The sequence below is a fragment of the Callithrix jacchus genome, chromosome 13 (genome assembly GCF_049354715.1).
Source record: "Callithrix jacchus isolate 240 chromosome 13, calJac240_pri, whole genome shotgun sequence".
NCBI classification, from domain to species: domain Eukaryota; kingdom Metazoa; phylum Chordata; class Mammalia; order Primates; family Cebidae; genus Callithrix; species Callithrix jacchus.
In genome coordinates, this window is record NC_133514.1 from 29,032,736 (window position 1) to 29,047,197 (window position 14,462).

General features: G+C 39.8%; 1 protein-coding gene across 1 annotated transcript in view; it reads left to right on the plus strand.

Annotated features, from left to right (window-relative positions):
• LONRF1 (LON peptidase N-terminal domain and ring finger 1) overlaps positions 1-2,123 on the plus strand; it is a 33,117-nt gene extending 30,994 nt beyond the window's left edge. The window contains exon 12 of the mRNA XM_008979247.4: positions 763-2,123. Coding sequence (XP_008977495.1) covers positions 763-921 — 159 coding nt within the window. The 3' untranslated portion in view covers positions 922-2,123. The remainder of the gene's footprint in view (positions 1-762) is intronic.
• Positions 2,124-14,462: the final 12,339 nt, after the last annotated feature.

Consider the following 14,462-nt stretch of genomic DNA (forward strand, 5'->3'; position numbering starts at 1 on the left):
TTTAAGTCCAATAAATAGCAATTCAAGGTTCACTGAAGGTGGCTTACAAATCTTTTTTGGAAATTTCTAGTCTTTTCAGTAGCTAGTAGTCAGCCTTTACAACATCACAGGGACTTTTTCACTGGAGATATGTTTCCTTTTTGAACAAAATTGGAAACTGGGGCCTTTTTCTTCCATCTTTCCTAGGGTTCCATAATTCTTGGAGGAAATTTTAAATCTCAACATTTCTTAATGCTTTAAATATATATCTCAAGAAAGTGGCTGCCAGCTAGGGGCATGTTGCCCCCGCAGGATATTTGGCATTATCTGGAGACATTTTTGGCTGTCACAGCTGGGTGGGGAGGTGCTACCGGCATCTGGTAGATAGTAGTTAGAGATGCTGCTGAATGTGCTATAAGTACCTAGGGACAGCCACACACAACAAAGAATTATCTGGCTCAAAGTGTCGGTAGCCTGAGGTCAAGATACCTTGCTTTCAGGCAGTGCAGTAAGGAGGAAAGAGCACATGTTGACTATGGAGTCAAGTCTAGATTTGAATCTTGGCTCTGCCATGAATGAGCTGAGAGATCCTGGACAATTTGCATTATGTTTCTGAGCTTCAGTTTTCCCATTTTATACTTTACATAATTGTTAAAGACATTGGAGATAGCATCTGATGCGTAGTAAAAGTGCTCAATAAATAGTAGTTTTTTGGTGGTTAGCTACTGTTGTTATTACATAAATCCTTGTTTTATTAATACTATAAACTGTCCATTGTTTTAGGCAACTCCTAATGGACCTGCGTGGTGTTGGTGGCTTCTTGCAGTTCTCCCTGTAGATCCACGATACCAGCTGTCAGTTTTGTCAATGAAGTCTTTGAAAGAACGGTTGACAAAGATACAGCATATACTGACCTATTTTTCTAGAGACCAATCTAAGTAACTAACTGCTTGGGTCTCCCTTTAAAGTTACTCTAATCTGGCTGTGTTCATGGCCAGATTGTCCGCTGCCTTTGCACATCTAGTGCTGGTTTCAGAAATGTAATGAAACTTTTTTTTTCCTTCAACCTCCTGAATCGTGTGGTTCTGCAAATGAATACCTTCAACTAGGATTTAGACCACTAAGAACTTGCACAGAAAAACACGCACTGAATGTGTGTTAAACCTCTACATTGTGAAGTTGCACTATGTACCATACTCAAATGAAATAAGAACTCTGTATGTCTGTGAGAGAGAGAGAGAGAGTGTGTGTGTGTGTGTGTGTGCGCGCGCGCGCATGCGTGTGTGCTTGTGGGGGGTTGGGTAGTGTGTGTGCATTTTCTCTGGCTTTAAAATTTTAAAACAAAAAAAGCCATAGAGAGCAGAACTTGCTGAGGGTCATTTATTGCCCAGGTTTACAAGAGTAGTGATACAAGTTTTTGCAAGTTGAATTTCCTCAGATATATCTGTCCTAATGCTTATATTTGCACAACTATGTAAAATATTGTGTTGAGGATCATTCTTTGTTGGAAATACTGCTCTTGCTGAACTGTCTTGACCATTGACTATGACACAGTTTCTTATTTATGTAAATACTTGCATCACAGTGACCGACAGGCATTGTATGCAGAACCTAGAGCCAGTTTTCAGGAACAATTGTAAACCTGACATGGTACTGTGCATCTATTCATAAAACACTCAAAACTGTGAAAATATGGTTTACATTTAACTGTACATAAAGGTAAATGGATAACTCAATTCAGTACCAGTTAGTTTGTACATTTTAGGGGGCTTTTCACATTAACTGCCCATTTATGTAACTTAGAGTTTGACATGATATGTTTGTTTAAAAAAATACATTGTATAAACCCATTAAGGATCTGGGAGAAGAGCAGAAGTTTAATATAGAACTAAGCTTTTAAAATTTGTTTTTGTTTTTAATTCTCGTCTTGGTGCAAATGTTAGTTATGCCTTATTCATATCACAGTTAGATCACCATGCCTACAACATGGTTTATATTCATGCTGCCCTAGAAACTTTTGTAATTATTTGTTGCAAACTCGTGACTGTCCCTATTAACTTTCTTTTATGTAAGTAATTTGTAAAAGTTTCTTAAAATTTTTGCTTTTGCTTATTTAATTTTGAATAAAAGCTAAATTCCTAATACTTTTTTCTTAAATTGTAGGTCAATGTTATTTAAAAAAAAAAAAAAAAAACAGTTCATTGGAAGAACCAAACTGCGTATGTTAAAGAACAGATGAGTTTTTCTTACGGTTGGTGGCATTAGATATATGATCTTCATGTCACAGGATTCTTGGGGTGTCACTTTGCCAGCCAGAAACCTCTGTGGCTGGTGGCGCCTTCTGCCTGAGTATTGCTAATGCCCACTGGGCTTGGCAGGCTGTGCTTGGCTTGCACTACTGGCCCAGATCCCACACCTGCCAAGAATGAGCCAGGCACCAAGCAGTGAGGGTATGGGCAAGTGCATGCGGGGTCCAGACACTGCACACAGCCAGGCACACCAGTTGCTATGGTGTGGCAGCTCCATGTGAGGCTGCAGCTGGACCAGACACTGCACACAGCCAGGCACACCAGCTGCTATGGTGTGGCAGCTCCATGTGAGGCTGCAGCTGGACCAGATGTACCGCATGTGACTTCCACTGTGGGCACCCACATCTGGATGAGGGGAACCCTGTGACACTTGGAAGCTTGGAGATGCCAGGAACTGCAGAGCTCCAAAGAGTGTGTCACAGCCCTGGCTTGGGGACCCTTTAGATCTGGGCATCCCAGAGGGCTGCAGCCCTTCTCTCCTCGTTGCTCACAACATGTTGCATGGCGGGAGGGGGTGAGTGGGGACATGTTTCAACACTGTCTGTGTTACAATTCTTTCAGTTTCACCATTGGCAGGTCCTGAGTTCTTGCCCTGCATCCAGGAAGAATGAGGTGTACCAATAACTGGTGGGTGAGCAAGGCAGAGAGGAGCTTCATTGAGTGACAGAACAGCTCTCAGGAGACCCAAAGTGGGTAGCTCATTTATGCATGCAGGCCTTCCTGATGAGTGTCCAGCTTTCAGTGGAGAGAAGACCCTCAGTGGGTAGCTCCTTTCTGCAGGCAGATCATCCCAAAGAGTGTCCAGTTCTCAGCAGAGAAGAGACCCGCATTGGGTAGCTCCTTTCCACAGGTGAGTCATCTGGAAGAGTCAAGGAGACCCACAGTGGGTAGCTCCTTTCTGCAGCTGGTAGTCCTGAGGGTCTGTTTGAGTCTGACTGAATCCAGGGTTTTTATGAGCTCAGAAGGGAGAAAGTATGTGCTGATTGGTCCATGGGTGGCCATGGGTAGGTGGGGGAAGAAGCACCATAAGTTCTCACTCTGGGCCAAGGACTCCACTTGGAACTGGCAGCCCAGCCCCCAAGCTTCAGGCAATCCCTGGCTTGAAGGTGAAGTTTCGCCAGGACCCACTCTCTTCCATCCAGGAGCCTGTCTGCCTCCTGCCACCATCAGTATGCCATCCACACCATCCAGGCTGTTCCTACCAAAGGGCACCTGCAGGCTTGTGCCAAACTGCCCTCAGCAACCCCTCGGCCTCCCTCCCCTGCTTGTTGGCGCCCAAAATTCAAAGGGGGCCAAGGTGGTAGGACTGGCATGTCAGCACCACCCTTAGCACATGCACACCTGGCAAGGTTGAGATAGCACCTGGGTTCAGCCTCAGCCTTGCTCCAAAATTGGAGCAGGCACCAGGAGTGGGGAGGAGCAGGATCAGGTACTTCTGAACCAGTGGGGTATAGGGGCGTCTTCCTGGGAGTGCAGGGATGCCCAGGTCTAGAGCCGTAGCTGGGTGGCTGCAAGTGTGCCCAGTAGTATAGGGCTCCTGCCCTGCCAATTCAGCAGGGGATGGGGCTTCCACCTGTTCCTGCCCCTACTGGCTCCAGGGAGTATGATGCTTCAGACAGACCACTGCTGCCATCACTCCTGCCTCAGCCTCCAGAGTATTTGGGACTACAGGTGTATGGCTAATTAAATTTTTTGTTGCACAGAAGAGGTCTTGCTGTGTTGCTCATGCTGGTCTCGAACTCCTGGGCTCAAGCAATTCTGTTTCAGCCTCCCAAAGCACTGGGATTACAGACGTGCACCACCATGCCCAGCCATAAATCATCTTTCAATATTGAAAATTTAAAATTATGTATATAGAAATGACTCCCTAGAGGACCAAGCCTTACTGTCACAATTATGCCCATTGAGAATCTATTCAATAGTTCTGCAGAAAGCGTCTGAAGAGTGGGCCATTCCACCGAAAGCACTTTATCCATAGTTTCTAAGGTATAGAGATTCAAGTTTCTTGTAATAAAAATCTATTAGATGCTTGTTAAAAACTGACTTAGTAATATAAGTGAAGAATTAACATATATATAAAGACACACACATACTACGTATTTATATGTATATAGGCCAGTATATTTCCATTAGTGTATGTGTGTATACACGTATATATACACATGTATATATGTATAGGTTTGTATATGTATATATGCGTATAAATATACACACATATACTAATGGAAATATATTAGCCTTATCATTTGACTAATTTTGTGATAAATGATCTCTGATTATTGTTTATAATTTTTTAAGTCTGAATATTTTTCTATTGCACCTTCATACGGCTTATTTTTTTAGTGGCAAATAGTTTTTCCCCATTGCTTAAGTTCTGTGATCAATAGTGTTTCAAACCAAACTAGTTGCTTTTTTTTTTTTTTGACAGAGTCTTGCTCTGTCACTCAGGCTGGAGTATAGTGGCACAATCTCAGCTTACTGCAGCCTCTGCTTCCAGGGTTCAAGCGATTTTCCTGCCTCAGCCTCCCAAGTAGCTGGGATTACAGGTGCCTGCCACCACATCTGGTTAATTTTTGTATTTTTAGTAGAGACAGGGTTTCACTATGTTGGCCAGGCCGGTCTCGAACTCCTGACCTCAGATGATCTGCCCACCTCGGCCTCTCAAAAGTGCTGGGATTACAGGTGTGAGCCACTGGCCCAGCCTAGTTGCTATCTTCTTATATGCCTGTCCTGCATGTCAAATTCTTCCGTTTTCTCCAGGGGTAACTCAGATGCCTTCACTCAACTAGTAGAACTTGGAACTTCAGAGCACTTTCTTTGGGCTTAATTTATTAACTAAATTAGACACATGAAGAACCTTCTGAGTATTATTATTGGTGCCTGGCAGTTTAGACAGATTTAAGCTCCAAGACCTAGGCTGAGCACTGAACGGAACTGAAGTAAATTCCAGTTAAGAAGGGAGATGGGATAAAGACGGTTCCACTGAGCAAATGTCATTGCTTTCTCTTCCTCCCTAAACCTCCCAACCCCCCGCAAAAAAAAGACAAAATGAAATGTAATGGCATGGTGCAACCAAAATCATCAGTTGACTAGTGCTTTTGAGGAGTTCTGAAATATAGAAACAGGATCAGATATATAAGATCTGAAGAAGCATGGCTTTGCAGAAATGAGGAGTGTAGGTAAAATGGGAGTAACCACAGGGAAGCCACAAACTAGGAAAGGGTATTGGAAAATGCCCTTATGGAGTCTGTGCTTGAAACAGCTGGATCATGTGACCATCTCTTCCACTTAGGCTGAGCAGGAGAGAGGCGGCTGCAGTGGTGGTTCTCAGACCAAAGCCCTGACTGTGGGCCTTGGGCAGAGAAGACCCACAAAACCTTCAGTAGCTACACCTCCCCAATAAGATGAGGAGCCCTTTTGCACAGAAAGTGGGCTCCTGGCCTCCCTCATGTGGCAGCATGAGCCAGCATTCCCCAGGATCAACCTAGGCTACCTTTGAACCAACCCCACAGGGATAATCTAGATAGAAAACAAAGGCATTCTCAAATGACAACTGTAGTGAATCACTTCTGAGAAATTTGAGGAACTTTAGCACCCTAAACAAGACAACAAAATAACTTTAGATTTGAGGATGTTGCAATGCCCCAAAAGATCTGGAAATCTAAAAAATGTTTCTCAGACAACTCTGTCACCATGGAAGCATTCGGTAAAGTTCGCTGAGTCAGTGAATGAATCATGAAAATAAAAGTGACAGATGAGCTCAATAGGAGAATGAATGCAGAGACCAAATGAATTAATGAGGTGGAGGGTTAAGTTTGCTTCCATTTTAGGACACAATGCAGAGAGAGAGCAAAAAAGTATGAGAGAAAAATTGAGACATGGAAGATAGATAAAAAGTTTTAACATCCGTCTAATAGAAGTTTCTTAAGGAGAGTAAAAGACAAGCAAATAACACAAGTTAGTTTTCTCAAAGCTCAAGACTAATAAAATATTCTACTTGCTTTCTTTGGGATCAAGTTCATCCATCCATTTAAAGGGAAAAAAATAAGGCCAACTTACACAGACTGGGACTGGGGACAAACAAAATAACAGTAACTTAGTTTGGCATTGAACAGCAATGAAATGACTGGCTCGAGGATATGAATCCAAAGATGTAAATTTTCTTCCCAAGCTGATGTTTAAATGCCAACATTTTTAAAAGGATAAACATTTTTGCTAGATGAGATATTTAGGACCCAGCTTCATAAATGAACCCTCTTACAGACCTACCTCTAAATAGCTTTGTGCTGTTCACCAAAATTAAATCTATCCTGAAAGTTGTTATTGTTGTTCTCAATTTAGGTTATTGAAAAATATATAGGCTTTATTTCAAAAGAACATATACTTAATTTCAAAATTGGTAGGCTTTGCATTTAGCCCTCAGAAAAATCCTGTGAAGTAGGTACTCTACGGATGAGGAAACTGAAAAGCAAAGTCATTAATTGTCAAAGGATCACACAGCTAATACGTGGCAGAACTGACTTTGACCCTGTGCAGTCTGGCTTCACTTTATGTTGACACCAAGTTATTAGCCATATAAGAAATTCAGTGAGTGAAGGGTCTGGAAGATTGATGACTCCCTGACAGCAGGCTTTACATATGAGGGGTGCATTTCACAGCTGTGGCATTAGAACACGTTTTTAAGCATTTCACCAAGATTGTAAGTTGCTCAAATTAGGATTAGCCCTATATTTTTAATAACAGTACAAATGATTATCTTTTTAGAAGGATATTTCCAAATATGTATCAAGAATTATTAAAATGTTCATACTCTTTAACTCAGCTATTTGAGGAATTACCTTAGGGAAATACTTTTTTAAAGATTCACATGGATGATGATATTTATAATGTCTCTAGAAAGCAAAAACTTAGAAAAATATAATGCCTTCCATAGGTAACAAATAGAAGAAACCCAAATGAGTATTGTACAGTTATTAAAACTACTGAGAGACTAATGAGAGAATTATGTGTGAAAACACATAATTCAAAATTGTGGTCATACTATGATTGTCTGTATACAATTAAAAATCGGAAGATAATATGCAAAAATAAAAGCAATGGTATTGACAAATAGCCATCTAGGACTAATCTGCTCAGTCTGTAACCACACTACACTTGGGTCTTAGCATCTGAAATTATGACTGCATAACCACACCTTTGTGAACAGAGAGGTTACATGAATAAACTCTGTTATATTTGAGATTCATAAAAACTTAAAGTCCTAAAACTGAAAGCAGTAAAACAGTAAAGAATGGTTAGGTGGGTATATACCTTTAAAAATACCCTCAGTTTTTGCTGTTGTCCTTTCCCTGTCTAATATTGCAGCCACGAAGAATTTGTACCTCTGCCTAACACTATATACAAAAATTAACTCGAATGTGTGAAAGTCCTAAATGTAAGAGCTAAACTGTACAACTTTCAGAATAAGACACAAATGTAAATGTTCATAGCCTTGGATTAGGTCATGGTTTCTTAGATATGAAACCAGATGCACAAGCAACCAAAAAAAAAAAAAAAATAGGTAAGTTGGAATTCATCAATATGAAAAAGTTTTGTGCACCAAAAGATATTGTCTAGAAAGGGAAAAGACAACTCTCAGAATGTTAGAAAATATTTGTAAATCATACAATCTTATATGGGTCTAGTTCTGGAGTAAAGAACTTTTGTAACTCAACAACAACAATAATAAAACCCCTATTAAAAACTAGCCAAAGGGCTGGGTGCAGTTGCTCACATCAGTAATCCTAGCACTTCGGAAGGCCAAGGCATGCGGATCATCTGAAGTCAGGAGTTCAAGACCAGCCTGGCCAAAATGGTGAAAATTTTGTCTGTCTGAAAAATATAAAAATTAGCCAGGTGTGGTGGTGGATGCCTGTAGTCCCAACTACTCAGGAGGCTGTGATAGGAGAATTGTTTGAACCCAGGAGATGGAGGTTGCAGTGAGCCGAGACTGTGCCACTGCCCTCCAGCCTGGGCTACAGAATGAGACTGTCTCAAAAACAAAAAGCAAAGCAAAACAAAACAAAACAAAAACCAAAACCTGGGCAACATATCTGAGTAGCTGTTTTTCAAAAAAGATACGTAAATGTCCAATAAGCACATGAAAAGATGTTCAGCATTATTAGTCATCAGGGAAATACTAATCAAAACCATAATGAAATACCACTTCACATCCACTAGGATTGCTATAAAAATAAAACAACAGCAAAGAACCCATGGAAAGTGACGAGTTTTGTTGCAAATGTGGGAAAATTGGAATCCACATAGCCTGGGAGTGCAAAACGTACAGCTACTTTGGAAAACACTCTAGAAGTTACTCACAAGGCTAGATGTAGTTATTGCATGATGCAGGAATTTATTTCCTGTGTAAATACCCGGAAGAGGTATTTACATGCAGACATGTTTTCATTTCTCTAGGGTAATTTTCTAAAATGAGTTGGACATTAGTATATGTTTAACTTCATAAAGACCTTCCAAGCCTGTCTTCAAAATGGTTGTACCATCTACACTCCCTTCAGCAATGCATGACAGTTCTGGTGACTTCACGTCTGCTGATATTTGTTTTGTCTAAATTTAAAATCGTGTTTTAAATTTTAACTATTCTAATGAGAACATAACGTTAATCCACTGGGTTTTAATTTGCAGCTCCCTGATGTCCACTGACCTTGAGCATCTTTTTTTTAATGTGTTCATTATCAGTTTTTTAAAATGCTGATTAAGATCTTTTGCCCGTTTTTATTTGAGTCATTTGTTATCTTATTGAAGTGTAAGATTTTCTTAAATACCTTGGATGTAAGTCCTTTGTAAGATATGTGTGCTGTGACTATTTCTATTTCTTCCTAGTCTGTGGTTTGCCTTTTATTTGTTAACAGCGTTTTTCAAAGAGCAAACATTTAACATTTTGATAAACTTCAATATCTTCTTTTATTTCCTTTTATAGATTGTGCTTTTTGTGTCATATCTAAGAAAACTTGACCTCTCTCTAGGTTGTAAAGATTTCTCCTATGTTTTCTTCTGGAAGTTTTGCTAATTTCAACTTTTTTTCTTTAGATCAAAAATCAAGTTTGAGTTAATGTTTGTGTATATACCATTTTGGAGGAGTCAAGCTTATTAAGATATAATTTGCATACATTCAATTCATCCGTTTGCAGTATAGCTTTATGGGTTTTCATAAACATACAGTCATGTTACCAGCATCAAACTTAAGATTTTGAGCAGATAATCAACCCCCAAAAGTCCCTCCTGCCTCTTTGTGGTCAGACTCTACCCTGGAAACTACTGATCTGTTTTCTATCTTTATAACTTTGCCTTTTCTGGAATGTTGTAAATGAAGGCTTTTGAATCTTTTGATAATGTAGCCTTTTGAGTCTGATTTCTTTCACTTAGCATCATGCATTTGATTCATCCATGCTTGTATGTATCAGTAACAAATTCCTTTATATTTCTGAGTAACATTCCATTGCATGCAAATACAGCATTTTGTTTGTCCATTCACCAGTTGATAGACATTTGGGCTGTTTCCAGTTTGGGCTATGATGACTGAAACTGTTTGTTATGAGTTGAATTGTATACTTTCAAAATCCAAAATCCATACATTGAAGTTCTAAACCCCAGTATCTCAGAATGTGAACTTATTTGGAAATAAGATCATTGCAGGTGTAATTAGCTAAGATGATGTCACACTGGAGTAAGGTGGCTCTTTAATTCAGTATGACTGATGTTGTATAAGAAGAGGAGAAGTGGGACACACGTAGAATGGAAAGCATGTGAAGACAGACGCATAGGGAGAAGATGGCCAGGTGAGGACAGGGGCAGAGATTGCAGTGCTGCATCAACTAGCCAAGGGGTGTTCGGGGGTACACTGGAAGCTGGAACAGACTGGGAGGGTCTGTTAACAAAAAAGCAAACTGGAAATAACCCAAATGTCTATCAACAGTAAAAGAAATAAATTGTTATAGGCATTTTGATATCAAACTAGCCCTGAATTTTTTGTTCTAAGAATACTTTGTTATAAACCTTTTAGTGTGGGAATATTACTGATTAAGTTAAATGCAATGTAGCTTTTTATGGTTGTCATATATGTTAAAAAAAAATCTGGGTGAAATGGATATTTTCTGTAGAATAAAGAAAGTCCTTGTAGGCTGCGCATGGTAGCTCATGCATTCAATCCCAGAACTTTGGGAGTCTAAGGCAGGTGGATCATTTGAGACCAGGAGTTCAAGACAAGCCTGGCCAACATGGTGAAACCCTGTCTCCACTAAAAATACAAAATATAGCCTGCATAGTGCCGCATGCCTGTAATCCCAGCTACTCGGGAGGCTGAGGCACGAGAATCGCCTGAACCCGGGAGGTGGAGGTTGCAAGTGAGCCAAGAGTGTGCCACTGCACCCAGCCTGAGTGACTGAGTGAGATTCTGTTTAAAAAGAAAGAAAGAAAAAAGATTTTTTTAAAAAAGGAAATTCCTTGGTAACTGGTACCTGCTCACTGCTTCAATCTCATCTAAAGCTGCTTCTTTCATCACCCACTTTCCTTCTGGCCACATCATAAGCAATACAAAACTTGATGTGGTTCTGTAATCTCATGCTGATCCCTTTGCATGGACCATTCCCTACACTCCCCACTGTTTTTTCTTACCTGCCCAAACGTATGTGTTTATGCAATTTATTATTTAGTAAGTCTTTGTTCAGCCTCGTTTCTTTATCTGCTTCACAACTCCCATCTACTCCCCGACCAGCACAGCTTATTAGGATAAATATTGATCACATTTATGCACACATCTGTTTTTCCTACTAAAACGTAAGTTTCTAGAGGGCTGATACCAGTATCTCAGATAGCTGTCTCAATGATAATCCTTTTTGTGTCTGGCTTATTTCAATCAATATTATGTTGATGAGTGATCTATAACTTTTACATTTTCTTTGCTTTAGTATTCCATTTTTATGAACCTATCACAATTTATTTATTTTACTGTTGATAGGTATTTGGGTCATTTCCAGTTTGTTTGTTTTTGTCATGTTTTTGCCATTACATGTAATGCATTTGTGTACATGTCTTTATGACGATGCTGTACATATTAGGGAAGTCAAGACCCCAAGTCTCAGTGTGATGGAATTGCTCTCAACTGTTGGAAAAGAAAAACAAAAAACAAAAGACAAATTGGTTGGGGGCTGAATTTTATGCCATTTTTAGTTAAATGAATAGAAGATTGCTATATGATGTCACTCATGGTCAGGAAGAAAACAAATGCTCTTCACTTATACTGTGGGTGGGTGGCAAGTCTAAGATAACATCTGTCTTTTTTATTGCATGAGGTCAACCAAAAGCTTTGGAATGAGATGAATATGTGTACACCTTGTGTATTTTGATTAAGTCAGCTTAATAACCATAATCTTAAATATGAATTTAGATTGTAGATTATAGAGATGTTCAGACAGAAATCAGAGCATCATTATTTCCTAATTGAGGAGAAAGCAGAATTCCTTACCAATAAAAAACTTTTCTGATCTGCTCATAAAAATACATCAAGAAACACCTGGCCAAGTGCAATGTGGTTCACATCTGTAATCTCAGCACTTTGGGAGGCTGAGGTGGGAGGACTGCTTGAGCCCAGGGCTTTAAGACCAGTCTGGGCAACATGAGACCTCATCTCTACAAACAATAATATAATAAACACAATAATTTTTTTTTAAAAAAAGAAATACCTATACTTCATTTCTCCATGGGTTAATCTGGTGATTTGTCAAATTTCCCAAGTTTATCAAAATTTATTCTTAGATCTGGATATCCAATTTTTTTGCTTCCCTGGGCCACATTGGAAGAATTGTCTAGAGCCACACATAAAATATAGTAACACTGACAATAGTTGATGAGCTAAAAAAAAAAAAATGTTAAAAAATGTCATAATGTTTGAAGAAAATTTCGGAATTTGTGTTGGGCCGTATTCAAAGCCGTCCGGGACCTCAGGCAGCCGGCAGGCCCAGGGTTGGACAGATTAAGGTTGCTCACGTCCATCTTCTCCTGCAGAGACGCACAAGCGTCCCCTGGTGGCCAAGAGTATCAACTGCAGGCTGAAATGCCAAGATTTTGGAAATGTCTCATTATAGAATATTTTCTTGCACAGTCCTGGCAAAAAGAAAAAAAAAAAAGTAGAGAAAATAGAATAACTTGCTTGTAAATATTTAGACTCACATTTACCTTCTTGCCTCCCACTGGAAACCGGAAATATTTGAAAATGCAGTGAAGAATACTTCCCAAACCTTGGAAAGGACTTCAGTCAACGGCTGCCGAGCATTAGGCTGACCTCTTGTCTCACTCATCACCAGGCCAATAGGCACACAGATTAAGATGGCTGGTTTTTTTTTTTTTTTTTTGCTTTGTCTTAATATAATCACAGGTATAATACACACTTTTAAAAGAAAAATAATACAGACACGTAAAAAATGAAGAATGAGGAGAGATCCAAGATGGCTGACCACTAGCAGCTCAGGCTTGTAGCTCCCAGTGAAAGTGCAGAGAATGAGAGGATGCCACACTTTCAGACAAATCTTTCTTGCACAAGGACCAGGAGTTTCCCAGCAGAGGAGCCACACGGGTCGCCAGCGCGACTCTTGCAGTGGCTCTGCGGTTTTGCCAGAGCCCCAGGCCCGGCGGTTCTTGGTGCAGAGTAAACAGGACTGGTTCCCCTTTTGGCGACGTTTGGAGCTGATTGAAGAAGGGGAGGGAAGCCAGATGGGAGACTCCTGGACAGAAAAGCACCAAGAATCTTGATGCCGCTGTTTTGGCCAGCGCAGTGGGTTGCTCACATTTCAGCCCTGGGAATTAACAAGTTGGACGTCCACTAAGAGACCTAATTTGAAAGCTGGTAATTACAAAGATGACAGGTGGATAAATTTACAACGGTGGGAAGAAACCAGCGTAAAAAGGCTGAGAATACTCGAAATCAGAATGCCTCTCCCTTGACAGAGGATCACAGTTCCTCATCAACAGGGGAACAAGGCCTGATGGAAAATGAGTGCATTCCAATAACAGAATTAGGCTTCAGAAGATGGATAATAAGAAACTTCTGTGAGTTAAAAGAACATGTTATAGCCCAATGTAAAGAAACTAAGAACTTTGAAAAAAGATTTGACGAAATCTTAACAAGAATAGACAATTTAGAGAGGGATATAAGTGAATTAATGGAACTGAAGAATACTATACGAGAACTCCCGAGAAGTATGCACAGGTTTTAACACTCAAATTGATCAAGCAGAAGAAAGGATATCAGAGGTCGAAGACCAACTTAATGAAATGAAACGAGAAGACAAGGTTAGAGAAGAAAAAGTAAAAAAGAATGAGCAAAGTCTCCAAGAAATATGGGACTATGTGAAAAGACCTAATTTACATTTGATAGGTGTACCTGAATGTCATGAAGAGAATGAATCCAAGCTGAAAAGTATTCTTCAGGATATTATTCAGGAAAACTTCCCTAACCTAGTAAGGTGGGACAATACTCATCTCCAGGTAATACAGAGAACACCACAAAGATATTCCTCAAGTAGAGCAACCCCAAGACACATAATTGTTAGATTCACCAGGGTTGAAATAAAAGAAAATTCTAAGGGCAGCTAGAGAGAAAGGTCAGGTCACCCATAAAGGGAAGCCTATCGGACTTATAGCAGATCTCTCAGCAGAAACCCTACAAGCTAGAATAGAGTGGGGGTTAATATTCAATATCCTCAAAGAAAAGGATTTTCAACCCAGAATCTCATATCCAGCCAAACTAAGCTTTATAAATGAAGGTAAAATAAAATTTTTCATGAACAAGCAAGCACTCAGAGATTTCATCACCACCAGGCCTGCTTTACAAGAGCTTCTGAAAGAAGCACTACACACAGAAAGGAACAACCAGTATCAGTCATCCCAAAAACTTACCAAAAGATAAAGAGCATCTCCACATAATGAAGTATTTATATCAACTAATGGGCAAAATAGCCAGTCAGCATTAAATGGCAATATTAAACTCACAAATATCAATATTAATCCTGAATTTAAATGGATTAAACGCCCCAATCCAAGACACAGACACGCAAACTGAATTACAAAGTCAAAACACATCGGCACTCTGTATCCAGATCCATCTCATAAGCAAGGACA